Source organism: Arachis hypogaea, chromosome 7, assembly GCF_003086295.3.
Source record: "Arachis hypogaea cultivar Tifrunner chromosome 7, arahy.Tifrunner.gnm2.J5K5, whole genome shotgun sequence".
Taxonomy (NCBI): Eukaryota; Viridiplantae; Streptophyta; class Magnoliopsida; order Fabales; family Fabaceae; genus Arachis; species Arachis hypogaea.
The window spans coordinates 9810291-9824585 of NC_092042.1; the positions used below are offsets into that span (position 1 = coordinate 9810291).

Below are 14295 nucleotides of genomic sequence, written 5' to 3' on the forward strand. Positions count from 1 at the left end.
TGGAAAATTGTATTGTCTCCTCGTGCACTTTTTTAATTCATTGCAATATAATTGTTATAAAAATTGTATAATCCTAACTCAATTTGAAAATTTAATATATATTTTTGTTTCAAAAAAAACCAAGCAGAAGCCAAAGAAAAGGCAAAAGCCTAAGAAATTTTTAAAGTTAGTTTAAGAGATAATAATAATTTCTTATTACTTATGAAAAGTATTTTCATTTTATCTTCAAATAATGTAAGACTTTTAATAAGTAACTGAATAATTAGAGAGATGATAATATCATTTTTATTTTGATAATTTTATTTATTTTTTATAAATTTATATAAATATATAATATAAAAAATATTATGTAAAGAGTGATGTTATCAAAAATAAAAATTAAATTATAATTTTCTGAATAATTACTGTGGGAACTTCATTTTTAATAATTGATATGTAAAAAATTATCTGTCGCATTTCGCAAATAAATAAGAAAACAATCTAAAAATAAATTGAATCTCCTTCTGCTCTTGAAATCCATACTTATCTTAAAAAAAAAAGTAAGCAAAGCAATAATAATGGAAGCCAATAAAAGAATTGTAGAGCCATCACACGTGCAATTACGATGACAAGACAGCGACATGGGTAGTGCACAAAGAAAAAAAATGAGTACACTAATGACGTAGATTAGTAACAGTTGGATTTGACATTGGGAATGATTAATTATGGGACCATATTGTATTAATCATCATTAGGAGCACACAAATACACCTGGAAAAATAAAGGGTTTAGCCATTCAGGGATAAGCTTTTTTCTATTCCCACTTTTGTCCTTTTATTATTATTATTTTTTTCTTGTTAGTGAACCCATTTATTAGTCCACTTGTTATTGGAATGTCCTTTGCAATTTTTGGGGATGAAATTCCAGAAATTCTTGAATTTTAAGATCACTAAGAAAATAAAAAGAAAGCTGTTAATTTAATTTTACTGGCTGTGGGTTAGTATAGTCTCGTAGGTAAAAGTCAATTTATAGCATAACACTTGATAATCAACTTGGGTTGGTCGACAGTTCATTTGTCTGCTTAAACAAATGTTGGGAGTTCAAACTCCGCCTGCTGCATGCAGCAAGTTGGCCAGCGGCAGACCCTTAAATGGAGCTCAGATGCGACGAATTAGTTCTTAACCATTAGTTCTTAACCTGTCGGGTTAGAGAATATCATACCGTTTGGGTGAATAAAAAAAATAGCATAACACTTGACAAGTGTTTAAAAGAGTTTAGCTTACTAAAAGTTCTAAATTTTGGTTTAATAATAAGGGTTCAATCTACCATTTTATCTAATTAATTTTAGTAAATATCTTTAAAGATATGTTTGTAAATTTTGATTTTGGAGCAAAACTAAGAAATATAAAAGACTTAAAATCATAAATATTATTAATGATTAATCCATCGCGAATTTGAGTTTCATTAAAATGTTTATTATTAGCCAATGTACTGCATATACCAGACGAGATACAAACACCGACATCTATACCCTAATTAATTTTATTATTTATTCATTACCATGTTTTGAATCACTACAAAGCTAATGATCTATTATTATGTATGTAATAAACAAAAGAGAATGCAAATTTCTCCTTGATTTTTTAGAGATGCATACTTCAACATCAACATGTGTTAATTATGATGGGACGGAACAGCTTTTACAGAATCCCCACATCAAACATTTGGAAAAAAGAAAAAAGAAAAAAGAAAAAAGAAGATGAATTTGTAATTTATTTAGGCTAATGAATGTTTGTGTATGATCCCATTCTTGTGACACTCTTTACAGCCTACAATGTACATGATTGTGATGATCAATTGACAACAGCACTATAATGGGTTAGGAAAGTGGTTTACCTTTAATAATGCAACCAATTAGATACATCAACTTTTTCATGATCCAAATGGACGTATATTGTTGCTTAGCTATAATAAATAGTGTACATGGCTGCTACAATTGTGAGGTTAGTGCTCTATAAGACCACTACACGTGACAAAAGTAGGAATTAACGACATGCCATGATAACTCCATCTTTTCGTTTTTGCATGTGCATCCATATTTCTTTAGTTTTTCCCTTACTCCCATCTAGAACATTTAAACTCATTATGTATGTGTAAACAATGTTAAGATATATATAAAAAAATCACTCAGCAAATCAACTATTCGTATAAAATATTGTTCGGTATTTTGGATATCGAACGGTTCGGAGGGATCCTCAGATGGATAAATGGGGCATAGCCTGGAATCGGGCCACGAGGATAGAGTTGGAGTAGCTGACGTCCCGAGCTCTTAACGCGGAGGGGGTGTCACCTGCAAAGACACTCCGAGTCAGTTGAATGTGCAGACGAAAAAGGAATAAAGTGGTGTATAACGTACCTTGGGAGAGGAATAAGACCCTCTCTATATATACTGTGTCAGAAGTGGATCCGATCAAAGAAGACCCACCTTCCTCGAAACTTCCTCATACAGCCGTAGTGATGAGCTGTCAGGGATGCGTATCCGGACCGGTGGCTAAGCGGCTCGCACCCGACCGTTCGGATCGGGTGGCCTACGTGTCGGGTCGACCCGCAATCAGTTTGGGCCAGGTCACAACAAATATATATTAAAAATAAATTTAATATTATATATATTTATACACAAATATATAATAATTAATTTTTTATATATACATAATATTTTTTTATGTGTAAATTATTGTTTGCGTGTGTGCTCATTTTTTTTTAAAGAATTGATGATGTACTGAAGGTGGTCTAGTTATAACTTACAAATGATCACATAATATTCATGTCTTACGCTTGTTATTATAAATATCATTTATATATGAAAGAATTTGATTGTATGATCCAATACTTTATTTTATTTATATTTTGTCATGAAAATATTATATTTATATAGTGAACAACATGAATACATCATAATGAAATCCTTAAAGTCTGATTGATTTGTATTTTTATTTTTAATTTTTTTTAAAATTTTGTGAAAAAAATAAAAACAATAATAACATTTTTTTTATTTTCACATTCTATTTTTATTTTTTATCACAAACTTTTAAAAATAAAAACAGAAAATAAAAATATAAATCAAATGTAACCTTTTTCTTTAGGAGTTGGCATTCTTTTTGGGGCTGATTGGCATTGTGTATATGGGCTTTACAGACCTATTCATTATTCAGACCTTATTTGTGAATGGCCCGTCCAAATTTTGTGGCAAACCCATCTTTTCCCCTTGTTTTTTCTTGAGAAAAGTCACTTTGGACCAAGGTGTCTAAATCAGCCCCAGGCCATAAAATGTGAGGAAACACGAAATAGTTTGATTCATGAAAATTACACCAAAAAAAAAAGTTTAATTCATGAAAATAAATAACATTGCAAGACCTATATATATATATATATATTGGAGAATTTTGTGTTTAGAAATGTTACTACTAGTGAAGTTAAAATAATTACTTTATGTAATAATAAAAAATGAAATGAAGACTTTTAGTAATAGTACTCCTTAAAACCTCTGATCATAGTGTGTATATATAGATAGCATATTTTTTTTGTCTTTAAAATTTGTCCAACATTTTAAAAATAATTTTTAAGTTTTTTTTTTATTTCAAAAGTTTTTAATTTATATCAAATGTATTTTTGATTGCTAAATTTTTAAAAAATTTAAGACTAATTTAACAATGTTTGATAATTAAGAATCAGTTATGTTATTTGTGTTAAAGGTTATTGTTACAAATTATTATTGAATTAATGTTAAATTTTTTGAAAATTGGCTTTAAATGATATATTTGATACAAAAAAAAAATTAAAAAAAATTAAAATAAAATAAAATTTAAGAATATTTTTAAAATTTTTAACAAATTTTAGCAACTAAAAAAATACTTTATCCTAATATATTTAGAATTTTATTTTATTTTTATTTTTTGTGTGTGGAGGGAGTTACATATACCACTGTAATTTCAAGTACATACACTCTTTTACTTTGGTGGAGAAGTACAGTGTTTTAGTTTTGGTAGATTTCGAAGTACAGTGCTGAAAGTACAAGTACTAGATACTCATAATTTAGTTGAGCCTAAGTTTCAACAACCTTACGTTTGATTAATGGTCACACTCACAAAAACCTTTCAAAAAGTCGCATGGCTTACGAAATCCATCACTCACTTTGCTTTTTCCCACGTTATGGCCCAAACTTTCTTATTCTATTGTCCAAAACAAGAAAATTTAGCGATTGCACGTATTTTTAGTAAAAAAAATTTAGTTTTAATTTAATAAATGAGTCCAATTAGGGAGACAATGAAATACTGTACAATATGTATAATGCACTATTTATTGATTCAATATGTATTAATAATGTAAATTAAACATCATTATTCATAATTTCTAGTTGCCTGTTCAATTTTGTGATATCTACCCCCAATTTACCTAAAATTCTTTCACAATCACCCACCGTTATCCTATCTCCAAAAAATCTCATTGTTTGTACCACAGAAAAATCTCTCTTTTACCGTTGTCCCGCCGTGTGCACAGCAACTTGCATTCCACCGCTCTGTTTCTGTGCGACGTGTAGCTTCTGTTCTTGCCGACCGGAACTGTGGCGCTCCGCCTCCTCATGCCACGCCCTTGCCGGAAGAACCTCCATCACTCCTCACGCGGCTGAACATCCGTGACCTGCAACTGTTAGCGTCGCCGACGTGAGTTGCAACCTCGAACCCCCGCGCTTGCATCATCCTAGTGCCAGTCTGCTGCCTGGGTCTTGTTGAATTACTCGAAGAATAAACATCTACGAAAACTGAAAAAGTGAACATCCAAAATCATACAAAAACGAACATTCAATGTGAACGTGTATAAATAACAACGCAATTACTTTATAAAACGACTAACTATCAACCAAATGACCGTGTAAAAAATATTTTAAAACCGTGATAGTCATTTACTTTATAAAACGACGACGGCTGGTAACTATGACAGCACCGGCATTTACTTCGAGAAGAGAGTGCGAGAAGAAGTTCACACCGTAATGAGAAAGGGAGGTAATCCTAATTTGATTTCATAACTGACGGAATCATGATTTGATTTAAATTTTAAATTGGAAACTATCCAAAATTTGTTAATTACCTCTAATTTAATTCTAATTTCAATTTAACCCTATTGTACACATTGTATAAAATATACCTTGACTCCTCGTACTTTTCTTTTAATAAATGCAATAAAATGTTAACTTCCTGTGTTTTTTTATAAAAATATTTAATAATATTAATATTTACTCTCAAAATACATATTAATTTAAAAAAATTAATTTGTTGATCACTTATGAAGTGATACAAATAAAAGATTTTGAGAAGTATTAAAATGAAATAAAATAAAAATACAAATTAAATAAGTTCTAATTTTCTCTTTCTCCATATGATATATATATAACTTAAAATAATTGGGTTTATACTTTAAATTAAATGAATGATTAAATTTAATTATGATAAATAAACCTATTTCAATCAATATGATATGTAACAAAGAGTAATTTAATTACTCTTTAAAATAAAGAGAGTTTGGTATATAACTTAAAATAATTGAGTTTATACTTTTTATATATTTTGTAAATAACAAAGATAGTGTTATTCTTTTCTAATGCCTCAAAGGTCACTTTAAATGATGATTTATTTAAGAAAAAGCGTGTTGGTGGTGTGGTGGTTGTATGCATTAGCTAGGTAGTGCAATAATGCAAGATTATTTCCCCCGTGATAATGCCTTTATTTCTCTTTGCTGCTTTAATACAATTATGCCCTACAATGGGTTTCAAATAATTTATAGCGCTTAGTCCACTTATTGGAATAATGTATTACCTACGCATTACCGAAAATTGAATTCATATGAATCATCTTATTCTTATATCATAGATCAAAGTCAGATTGGTCTTGAGCTTAAATTTGCACTCAAAATATTAGTTTATATTAATAAAAAGTTAGTCTTTTAATTTTTCTTTATTTGTAAAAGATGGTACATTTTTTAATCATTTAAAATACGATGCACTATGATATATTTTTAATATTATGAATTATTTTAGAATTTTTTGTGACTTAAAAGAAAATAAACAACAACTAAGAAAGAAAAAATAAATCAGAAACTGTTTAAGAAAAGGCAGTTCCGTTATACTACTTTCAAACTCCTTCCAAGACAACTGGAAGCTCCACTTGAGGAGAAAGGATCCTCATTGCCGTCTTTATCATGATGTCTGCTAATGTATTTGCATCTCTCAAGATCATCCGAAGATCAGCACGCCATTTCCAAGACATGATATCTCGGATTTTGAAGACCAATCTTTGCTAACACAAGCAAAACCAACTCGAGCACCATTGCCAAGATAGCTAGCATCACAATTAATCTTAAAAGTACCCACTGAGAGAAAATCCAAAAGCCATTAATGGTGGAGGGGATAGACAGTCGTTGCAACTCAAAAATATTTCGGAGCTCTTTTTCCAAGGACAAAGCCATACCAATCACCTTATCTGTGGTCCAATGCTCGTGAGGATGAAAGATCTCGTTATTCCTCGAACACCAAATCCACCAGAGACCAAAAAAGAATCTAAAGGGACCCTGTTTGCTATTATGTAAGAACCAACTCATCAAATCCATTGGTTGATCGGGGATTCCTAAAGCTTGCCAAACTAGTTGGGCTTTTGGACAATCCTGAATATAATGTTGCTCTGGGTTGTAAGAGTTAATGTTGCTCTGCAGAGAGTCAAAGACTAACGCAGAGGAGAATAGATATCCTCAAAGTTTCACTGTTCAGATGACCAAAGATCCAAGATCCTGAGATCCGAATCAGAAATGTGAACATAATCTATCTCCTAACACAATCGTCCTTCTTTTCTCCATTTAGAAAACCAAAAGTTCTGTTCCAAATCCCCAATGTACCAAATAAAACCTTCATTCAGGATATCCCAAACTCGACATATACTCTTCCAAACATAAGATCCCCTTCCTCGATAAAAAATTTAGAATTTAAATTTCATACCTTATTACAAAGATAAATAATTATTTATTAATATATCGACAAAATAATTAATTTTAAAATTTATTATTTAGAAAAATTATCTAAATATATAAATTTGGTTAAATATTTAAAAATTAATTTTTGATTTATAATTTCACAATAATATTTTTATTGTGAAAACCCTTTACGTAAATAAATAATATGAGTAATCATGACATCATAGTTCTAAAAATCAAATTGGATCGACCGTTTCAATCGGAAATCAGTCATCAAGCCAGTTCAATTAGTCTCATAAATTGCTTGATAAAAAATCAGTTAGAGAATCAGTCGAACTGGTAGTTAACCAATGAATCGTCGAAACTGGCCAATTTTTTTAAAGAATTTTCGGTTCGATGAACCCCTCCAAACGGCGCCGTTTTATACCTTTTTTTTTAAAAAAAGGAACCTTTAAATCCCCAACGCACCCAAACCCCACTCCTCACCTCTCTAAAACTGAAGTGAAAATTTGAAATTGAAAGAACAAAGAACCCTAGTCCTGCAGCCTTCACAGCCTAACAGCCACTGTAACACCCTACCACACAGAGTTTTACGCTTAAGTCGTAAAACGGAAGTGGTGAGGTATTATGACCTCTAAAATAAAATATATACATGGTAGTAGTTGAAAGAAATTTATAATCGAGGAGTCCTAAAGGAAAGTTTAAGCAAAAGATCGCAAAAAGAAAAACGCATCGCTTACGTAAACGGAAACTTGGATCGGAAGAAAAGTAAGGATATATATACATATATAGCAGAGTATCAAAAAATACATAATATCAAACTCCAGACTCGATCTGCAAAACCAAGATCTACCGGAGAATACATATTTACATATATATATAACCCAAAATATCTCAAACCAGAAAAATTGACAATCCTGTTTCTCCATGTCACCTCTAAAAGGGATAAACACACACACACACACACACACACACACACACACACAAGAACAAAGCACAAAAGTCCCAAAAGTCAAACTCCGCTTGCACAAGAAACTTCAGATGCCTAATGAGGTGTCTCTCGACTGCATCTAAAAACAATAATATAGGTATGGAATGAGAACCGGAGATTCTCAGCATAGTAAAGGTGCCAATGTACATAATATATAATATCTCGAAAAAGTCAGAGACAATCCTAAAACTCCGATACTAAGAATTAAACTTAACGGATAAACTAAACCAGATATTAGGTAAATTATCTAAGGTTCTCAAGTTCTGAATCTAACCCTAATTCAACACTTCACTTTTGCCTCCTCCAACCTTACAAAACACCGATAGAACTACCATAGTCACTCCTTCGCTAGAAAAGGAATCTCTCAGTCGCATAGACATACAATACAGATAAAGAAAATATAGATAGAATGCAAGTACGACAGGTAGAGCATATAGCATATAGGCATAGATAATCAAATAGGCAAACCCAAATATTGCACACTCAAAACAAAACAGACAAATGCATATTATGTATGCCTGCCATATGACTGATGAGTCTCATCTGTTGATTATATAGCCAAACTTGACATGTTCGGTAGCTAACCCTGGTAGTCCCTTCGTGCGTGTATCCCCAAGAATCTATGCATATAATTCTCAATCATTTAATTTTCATCTCATTGGGTGAATTTCCAGGGAGTTAAAGTGCCCGCCCATATTTTGCGACTTAGGGTCAATAGAGTATCGAGTCTCAATATGGAGCAAGTGGTGGCTAGCCAATGCATCTACCAAAAAAACTCGTATCTCAGATAATTGAAATGTAATAAGTCGTATAATCATTCAATATCAATCATTCATGTTCATCACAACCTTTATTCGTTACATGATCAATATTTCGTACTTCTCAAGCTTGAATCACCACTTCATAATCTTTCTTCATTACCAAGTTAATTCCCTCTCTTAGGAACTAAATTTGAGATCTTAAAAGGTAATTATAGATGTTTAGAAGTTAGAAAACATGTTTAAAACACAAAAATACATTTTTTTCCAAAACAGGGTTCCGCGTACGCATGTCATGTCTCACATACGCGGGAGTATAAATTTGCGCATCTCGTGTACGCGACTCTTGTTCGTGTACGAGAACCCCTTGGACAGGAAAGCACTCCCACGTCGTGTGGTACTGCCCGCGTATGCGAGCCTATAAATTCTCCCATTTTATGTACGCATGCACAGTTCTGCATACGCGGGACGTCTGGACAGAATACAGAATCCACATCGCGTGTGTGTTCGCGTACACATACCTATAACCGATTGAACTTCAATTAAACTTCGATCGAACCACTAAACTATTAGACTAGTCACTTTACTATTTCATTAACCGGTTCTTGCAACCTTGCATGACACACAAACACAAAAATAGATCATTTCCATTTTTTTAACACTTAAGAGAATAAAATGTAATCTCTTACTTTTAATTCTATAAATAAAGTTAAAAATAAATAGAAAAAAACAATAAAAAGTAGAGTAAAGGACAATTTCTTCCCTGACCTTTGTTACCGCGGACATTTTCGTCCCCGAGGATTAGGAAATACTTAAATGTCCCTGACCCCGTTAAAAAGTAGACATTTTGACCCCTCCGTTTGAGTGTCTCCGTTTAAGGTTGACGGAAAACGGTGACGTGGCCCCCTGGCGCTGACCTGGCCTTAACGGGCTGCCACGTCGGATGTGGTTTTAAAAAGAGGACAACGTAGTCCCCGGACTCAAAAACGCTGCCGTTTCTCAGTCATCCCCAACCTATGAAATCCTGGAGCCCTAATGCTTCGAATGCATTATGAGGGTGATGTGGGAGAAGGAAGAAAGGGAGCAGTCCGACCATGGCATCCGAAGGTGTGTCCTCAAGCTCGAGAAGAGGCCCAGTTCCGACCGCCAAAGATGGAAATGAGTGCGTGTCACCAAAGAGCTTCTGTGGAGAAAACGCAATCTTGTTCATGTCGAGAACGACCAGAAATCCGAAGAGATTGTTTCTGGGATGTCCCTTTTATAAGGTATGCAACGAAAATCTGTGTAACTCCGTTTATGGTAGGGTTTATCCTTAATTCCTGATTTTCTGAACTTTGAGGATTGATTTTGTGTAGGTTAGACAACCATGGTGCAAGTATTTTCTGTGGCTGGACGAGCACATAGCTGGTCTTGGTGTTGGTGTTACAAGGTACCTGGGGCATGAGCAAATTTTGCATGGTGAAGAGCATCACTGGAACAAAGACATGGAAAAGAGGATAAGGTTGTTGGAGAAGAGGATAGAAGGGTTAGAGGTTAAGAAAAATCCAATTGGGTGGAGCATATGTGTGATGTTTGTATTGCTGATATTTGCATTATTTAGTTATAAGAAATGATGTAAGACCGGCCAAATGGTGAAAATGAAATGTATTAATCATTTGTGTATCTGACATATGTTTGGGTCATTTTTGTGATTATGTATGTATGAAAAGAAAGTTGGGAAAGTAGCAGGAAATCAAACTTTCAACCATTAACATGTACATAAAGTTAGCAAAGTTACAAGAGATCAAACTTTCAACCATTAACATCAAAATAAAAAGAAAGTAGTATGTCTTTCTACCATTAACATCTTGTTACTTCACAAGTATTGTTTGAACCAAAATAAAGACCCAAACCAAAAAAAGAAAACAGTATCTAGAATTTTTGGTTATTATTTACATTGGGTCATAGCTAAACCAAAAAAAAAAAAGCATAATATCGTCAGCCGTCAGTCATGTTGATTCCTTAGAAATTTGTTCAGTTGGTGTTATTGTTTTGGGGTCTTCCTGAGCTGGTACTACTTGCGGTGTGCTAGATTGTCCTTGAGTCAGTGGTGCCGGTGGCCTGAAGATCTTCTGCTTTAGTCTGAATTTTGAAGGTTTAGGGCGAGAAGTGTTGTTAACCATCGATGGAACCTTGCCTGGAACTTTACTTGGAGGGGTTGTTGTTGGGGTGGGTGGCCTGAATGGAGTGACTGTTGCTCCCGGAGTTGGTATCACAAGTGTGGATCTAGTAAATCTGGATGGAGCTGGTGCAACATTTGCAGGGTTTGGTGCAGCTGCACTCGTAACCTGCACGCAATAGCAGACCAAAACATGGGGTAAAAATAAAGCACATCAACTGGTTTCAAACAAGTCATATATCTAATTGATCACAAAGACAAGAAACTAAATAGTTACAGTAGTTGGTTGTTGCAGGGGTGTTGTATTGCTTGGTTGGCTACTTGAAGAATCCTGGAGAGTTAATGAACATGATCAATAAGCATGATAATAAGACAGATGAGTCCCCTAGGTTTTCTATACTAAGACATATTGATCCTTGAGGAATTCCATACTAACTCAACAATTCCACAAGAGTGTGTTATTCAAACCAGAAATAGGGAATGCAAACTTACCCTTGCAGTTGGAGCTAACTGTGACAAAGGAAGCACAACCAGTTGTTGAGAGCTGCCTCCTTCTTTCTTCTTAGGCTTCTTTGTTTTCGGCTTCCAATTGGGGTTTGATGGAGCTCCTTTGCAGGTTTTGTAGTTGTGGCCCTTTTCACCACACTTATTGCAAGCCACAGAGAATTACTTCTTCAATTTTTCCCCTTGCATCAATGGCTAAGCAGGATCTTTCTGTCTGTTGTGAACTTTTGGTCGGCCAATAGGCCTCTTGATGATGGGGGGTTCTGGTTGCGAGTATTCAGTTCGGGGCCAGAATTCTGCACTGGGGACTGGTTTGATGCAATGTGAGTAAGTCCTCTTGATTGATTCCATACACAACCAGGGGTGCACGTAATCTTCTGCCCTGTCACGCCTTTTCATTATAGCAGCAAGTGCATGTGTGCATGGCATTCCTACCCAAAAAATGTATTTAGGCTTAACTTAGAGTATAGAATAGGTAAATTACATGTGAACAAACAATTACCAGTAAGTTGCCATCGATTGCAGGAGCATGTGTACTTAATCAGGTCCACATCAACCTTGACTCCTTTGCGGCTCACCTCAAACCTTTTTCTTTCATTATCTCCAACCCACTCTGCCACCCACTTTGTGCTAAGAGTCAGCAATTTTTCCATCCGTTTTTGCTGCACTGGTGCTAGTTTACCAGGGTGATTTTCCAATACTCGCTTGTGGTTTACCATCCTCCTCATCAGGTAACACCTGATCTCTTCACACATAGTGAGGATTGGCTTGTAGCGATAGTTAACGATTTTGGCATTGAACACCTCACACATGTTGTTGGTGAGGTTATCAACTTTCGGGCCATGTGAAAAATAAGCCTTGACCCATGTCTCTGGCTCAAACTTGGAGAGGTATTCCCAAGCTCCCTGATTCACTGCCTTCAGCCCTTCCATACAGTCTTTGAACTCTGCAACTGTTGTGCATCTGGCACACTCCCAGACAACCTCTCTTATGTATAGATCTTTGAATCTATTAACGAAGTTCTTCCACATGTGCATCACACAGTTCCTGTGCCTGGCTTTTGGCATGACTTCCTTTAAGGCAGGGAGTAAACCCTGCATTGAACATGAGCAGCCAACATTTACAACTCAGCAAATATATAGTAAGTGTGCAAGAATGAACCAATAAAACATCAAACCTTTTGTTGATCTGAAATGAAGTTCCAGCCATGGTTTGCGTCGTCTCCTATGTCTGCCTGAAGGTTAGTGAGGAACCATTTCCAGGCATCCTTCGTTTCAGCCCTGACGACCCCATATGCAACCACATAAAATTGGTTGTTTGCGTCTTGGGCAACTGCGGATAGAAGCCACCCCATGTAGTATGTATTGAGAAAGCATCCATCCAGGTGCAGCAAAGGCCTACACCCTTCCTTGAACCCTCGCTTACAGGCATCTAAGCATATGTATATCTTGTCGAAAACAGGGAGAGCTTCTGGAAGTGTCATAAGTTCCAGCCTTGCAGTAGATCCTGGATTAGAACTTAAAATCTGCTCACAATAATCCATTGTCCTCTTGTATTGTTCCTTCTCATTTCCCATAATCTTATCCCTGGCCTCAACCACTGCTCTATACACCATTTTAGGATGGGGAGCAAGAGAAAATTCCTCCCTTAGGAACTCAGTTGCCTTCCTAGTAGTCATGTGTGGTTGGGTAGCCATCCTCTTCACAATTTTTCTGCTGATCCAATGCTGGTCTGCTGCGTTACTCCCTAAATCCCTTGCACAACTATGCTCTGGCTGGTAGGTCTTAATTTGGTAACATTGCAAAGTTTTGTTGTAAGAAAGATGAACCAAGAAATTGTATTCTTCATCCTTGTAGCCCACTCTCACTCTCTCCCTATCATTCTTGATCCACTTAACCTCCCTACCTTCAGCAATGAATGAGTCCTTCACCACATCTTTAAACCGTTCAACACTTGCAAACCTCATCCCTAACTCAAATCTGCCCTGACCATGAGCATAGTCATCGTCAAACTCTGGAAACTTGTGGCCTTCACCTTTATCATCGGATCCCATAGGTGTGTGCAAGTCATCCGACTCGTACTCAAACATGATTTCCTCAAGCTCTGTGGAGACTTCACTTACATAGTATCTCCATGCATTATCCACTCCTGGCCTATTACCACCACCTCCTCCATCACTAGGCCCAGCAGCAGACCCTAAACCAGCTTCACCAGCTGCCCCCCTTTTTCCCCTGACCGCTATCTTCTCCAGTTGGATGCTCCCTTTTACCATCTTGCACCTTCTTTGTGAATTTCTTCTTGGGGGTTATCACTTTCTTTCTTGGCTCCTTTACTCTTTTCCTCTTGCCACCAACATCCCCTTTACTACTCTCAGAATCACTTCCATCACTCTCCAACCCAGCTGGTGGAGGTTTATATAATACATCTTCGGTGCTCTCATACCCATCATCCGATAAAGAGGATGTCTTCAATTCCTTTAATATTTCATCCACATCCACTTCATCGTCACCATCCTTGCCAGCATCAAATACTTCCTCCGGAGCATCAACGGGGTGGTCAAAGTAAATGTGGAACTCAAGACTCTGTTGGTACTTCACTAAGTTCTCCCGCATTGCATTGATCCCTGCGTCTCCGGTTAACTCGTTCAGCCCAGACTCAAGCAACGCACTTGTTCGATCATACCAGTATACTGCCTTGTAGGACTGGTATCCCAAACCCTTAAATAAGGTTACAAGGTCCTCGAAGTTCACAAAATCTAGGTCCATCTCCGGGAACCTCTCTTCTTTACCATTCTGATAAATAAGAACACCATCACTACCTCTCACGAAGCTACCACCGTGGTGAAAAACTGGCACCACAAAAACATCCACCATCTAAAAATTACCAAA

The 14295-nt window shown here is 35.6% G+C and overlaps 1 protein-coding gene across 1 annotated transcript; it reads right to left on the reverse strand.

The window, feature by feature from the left end:
• Nucleotides 1-10733: 10733 nt before the first annotated feature.
• On the reverse strand, nucleotides 10734-13496 carry LOC112701100 (uncharacterized). Its single transcript, XM_025751899.1, has 6 exons — nucleotides 12585-13496; nucleotides 11910-12501; nucleotides 11633-11838; nucleotides 11396-11536; nucleotides 11181-11234; nucleotides 10734-11072 (listed from the first exon to the last, which is right to left on the reverse strand). Exons 1-6 carry the CDS (start codon nucleotides 13494-13496, stop codon nucleotides 10734-10736), a joined length of 2244 nt encoding a protein of 747 aa, XP_025607684.1.
• Nucleotides 13497-14295: the final 799 nt, after the last annotated feature.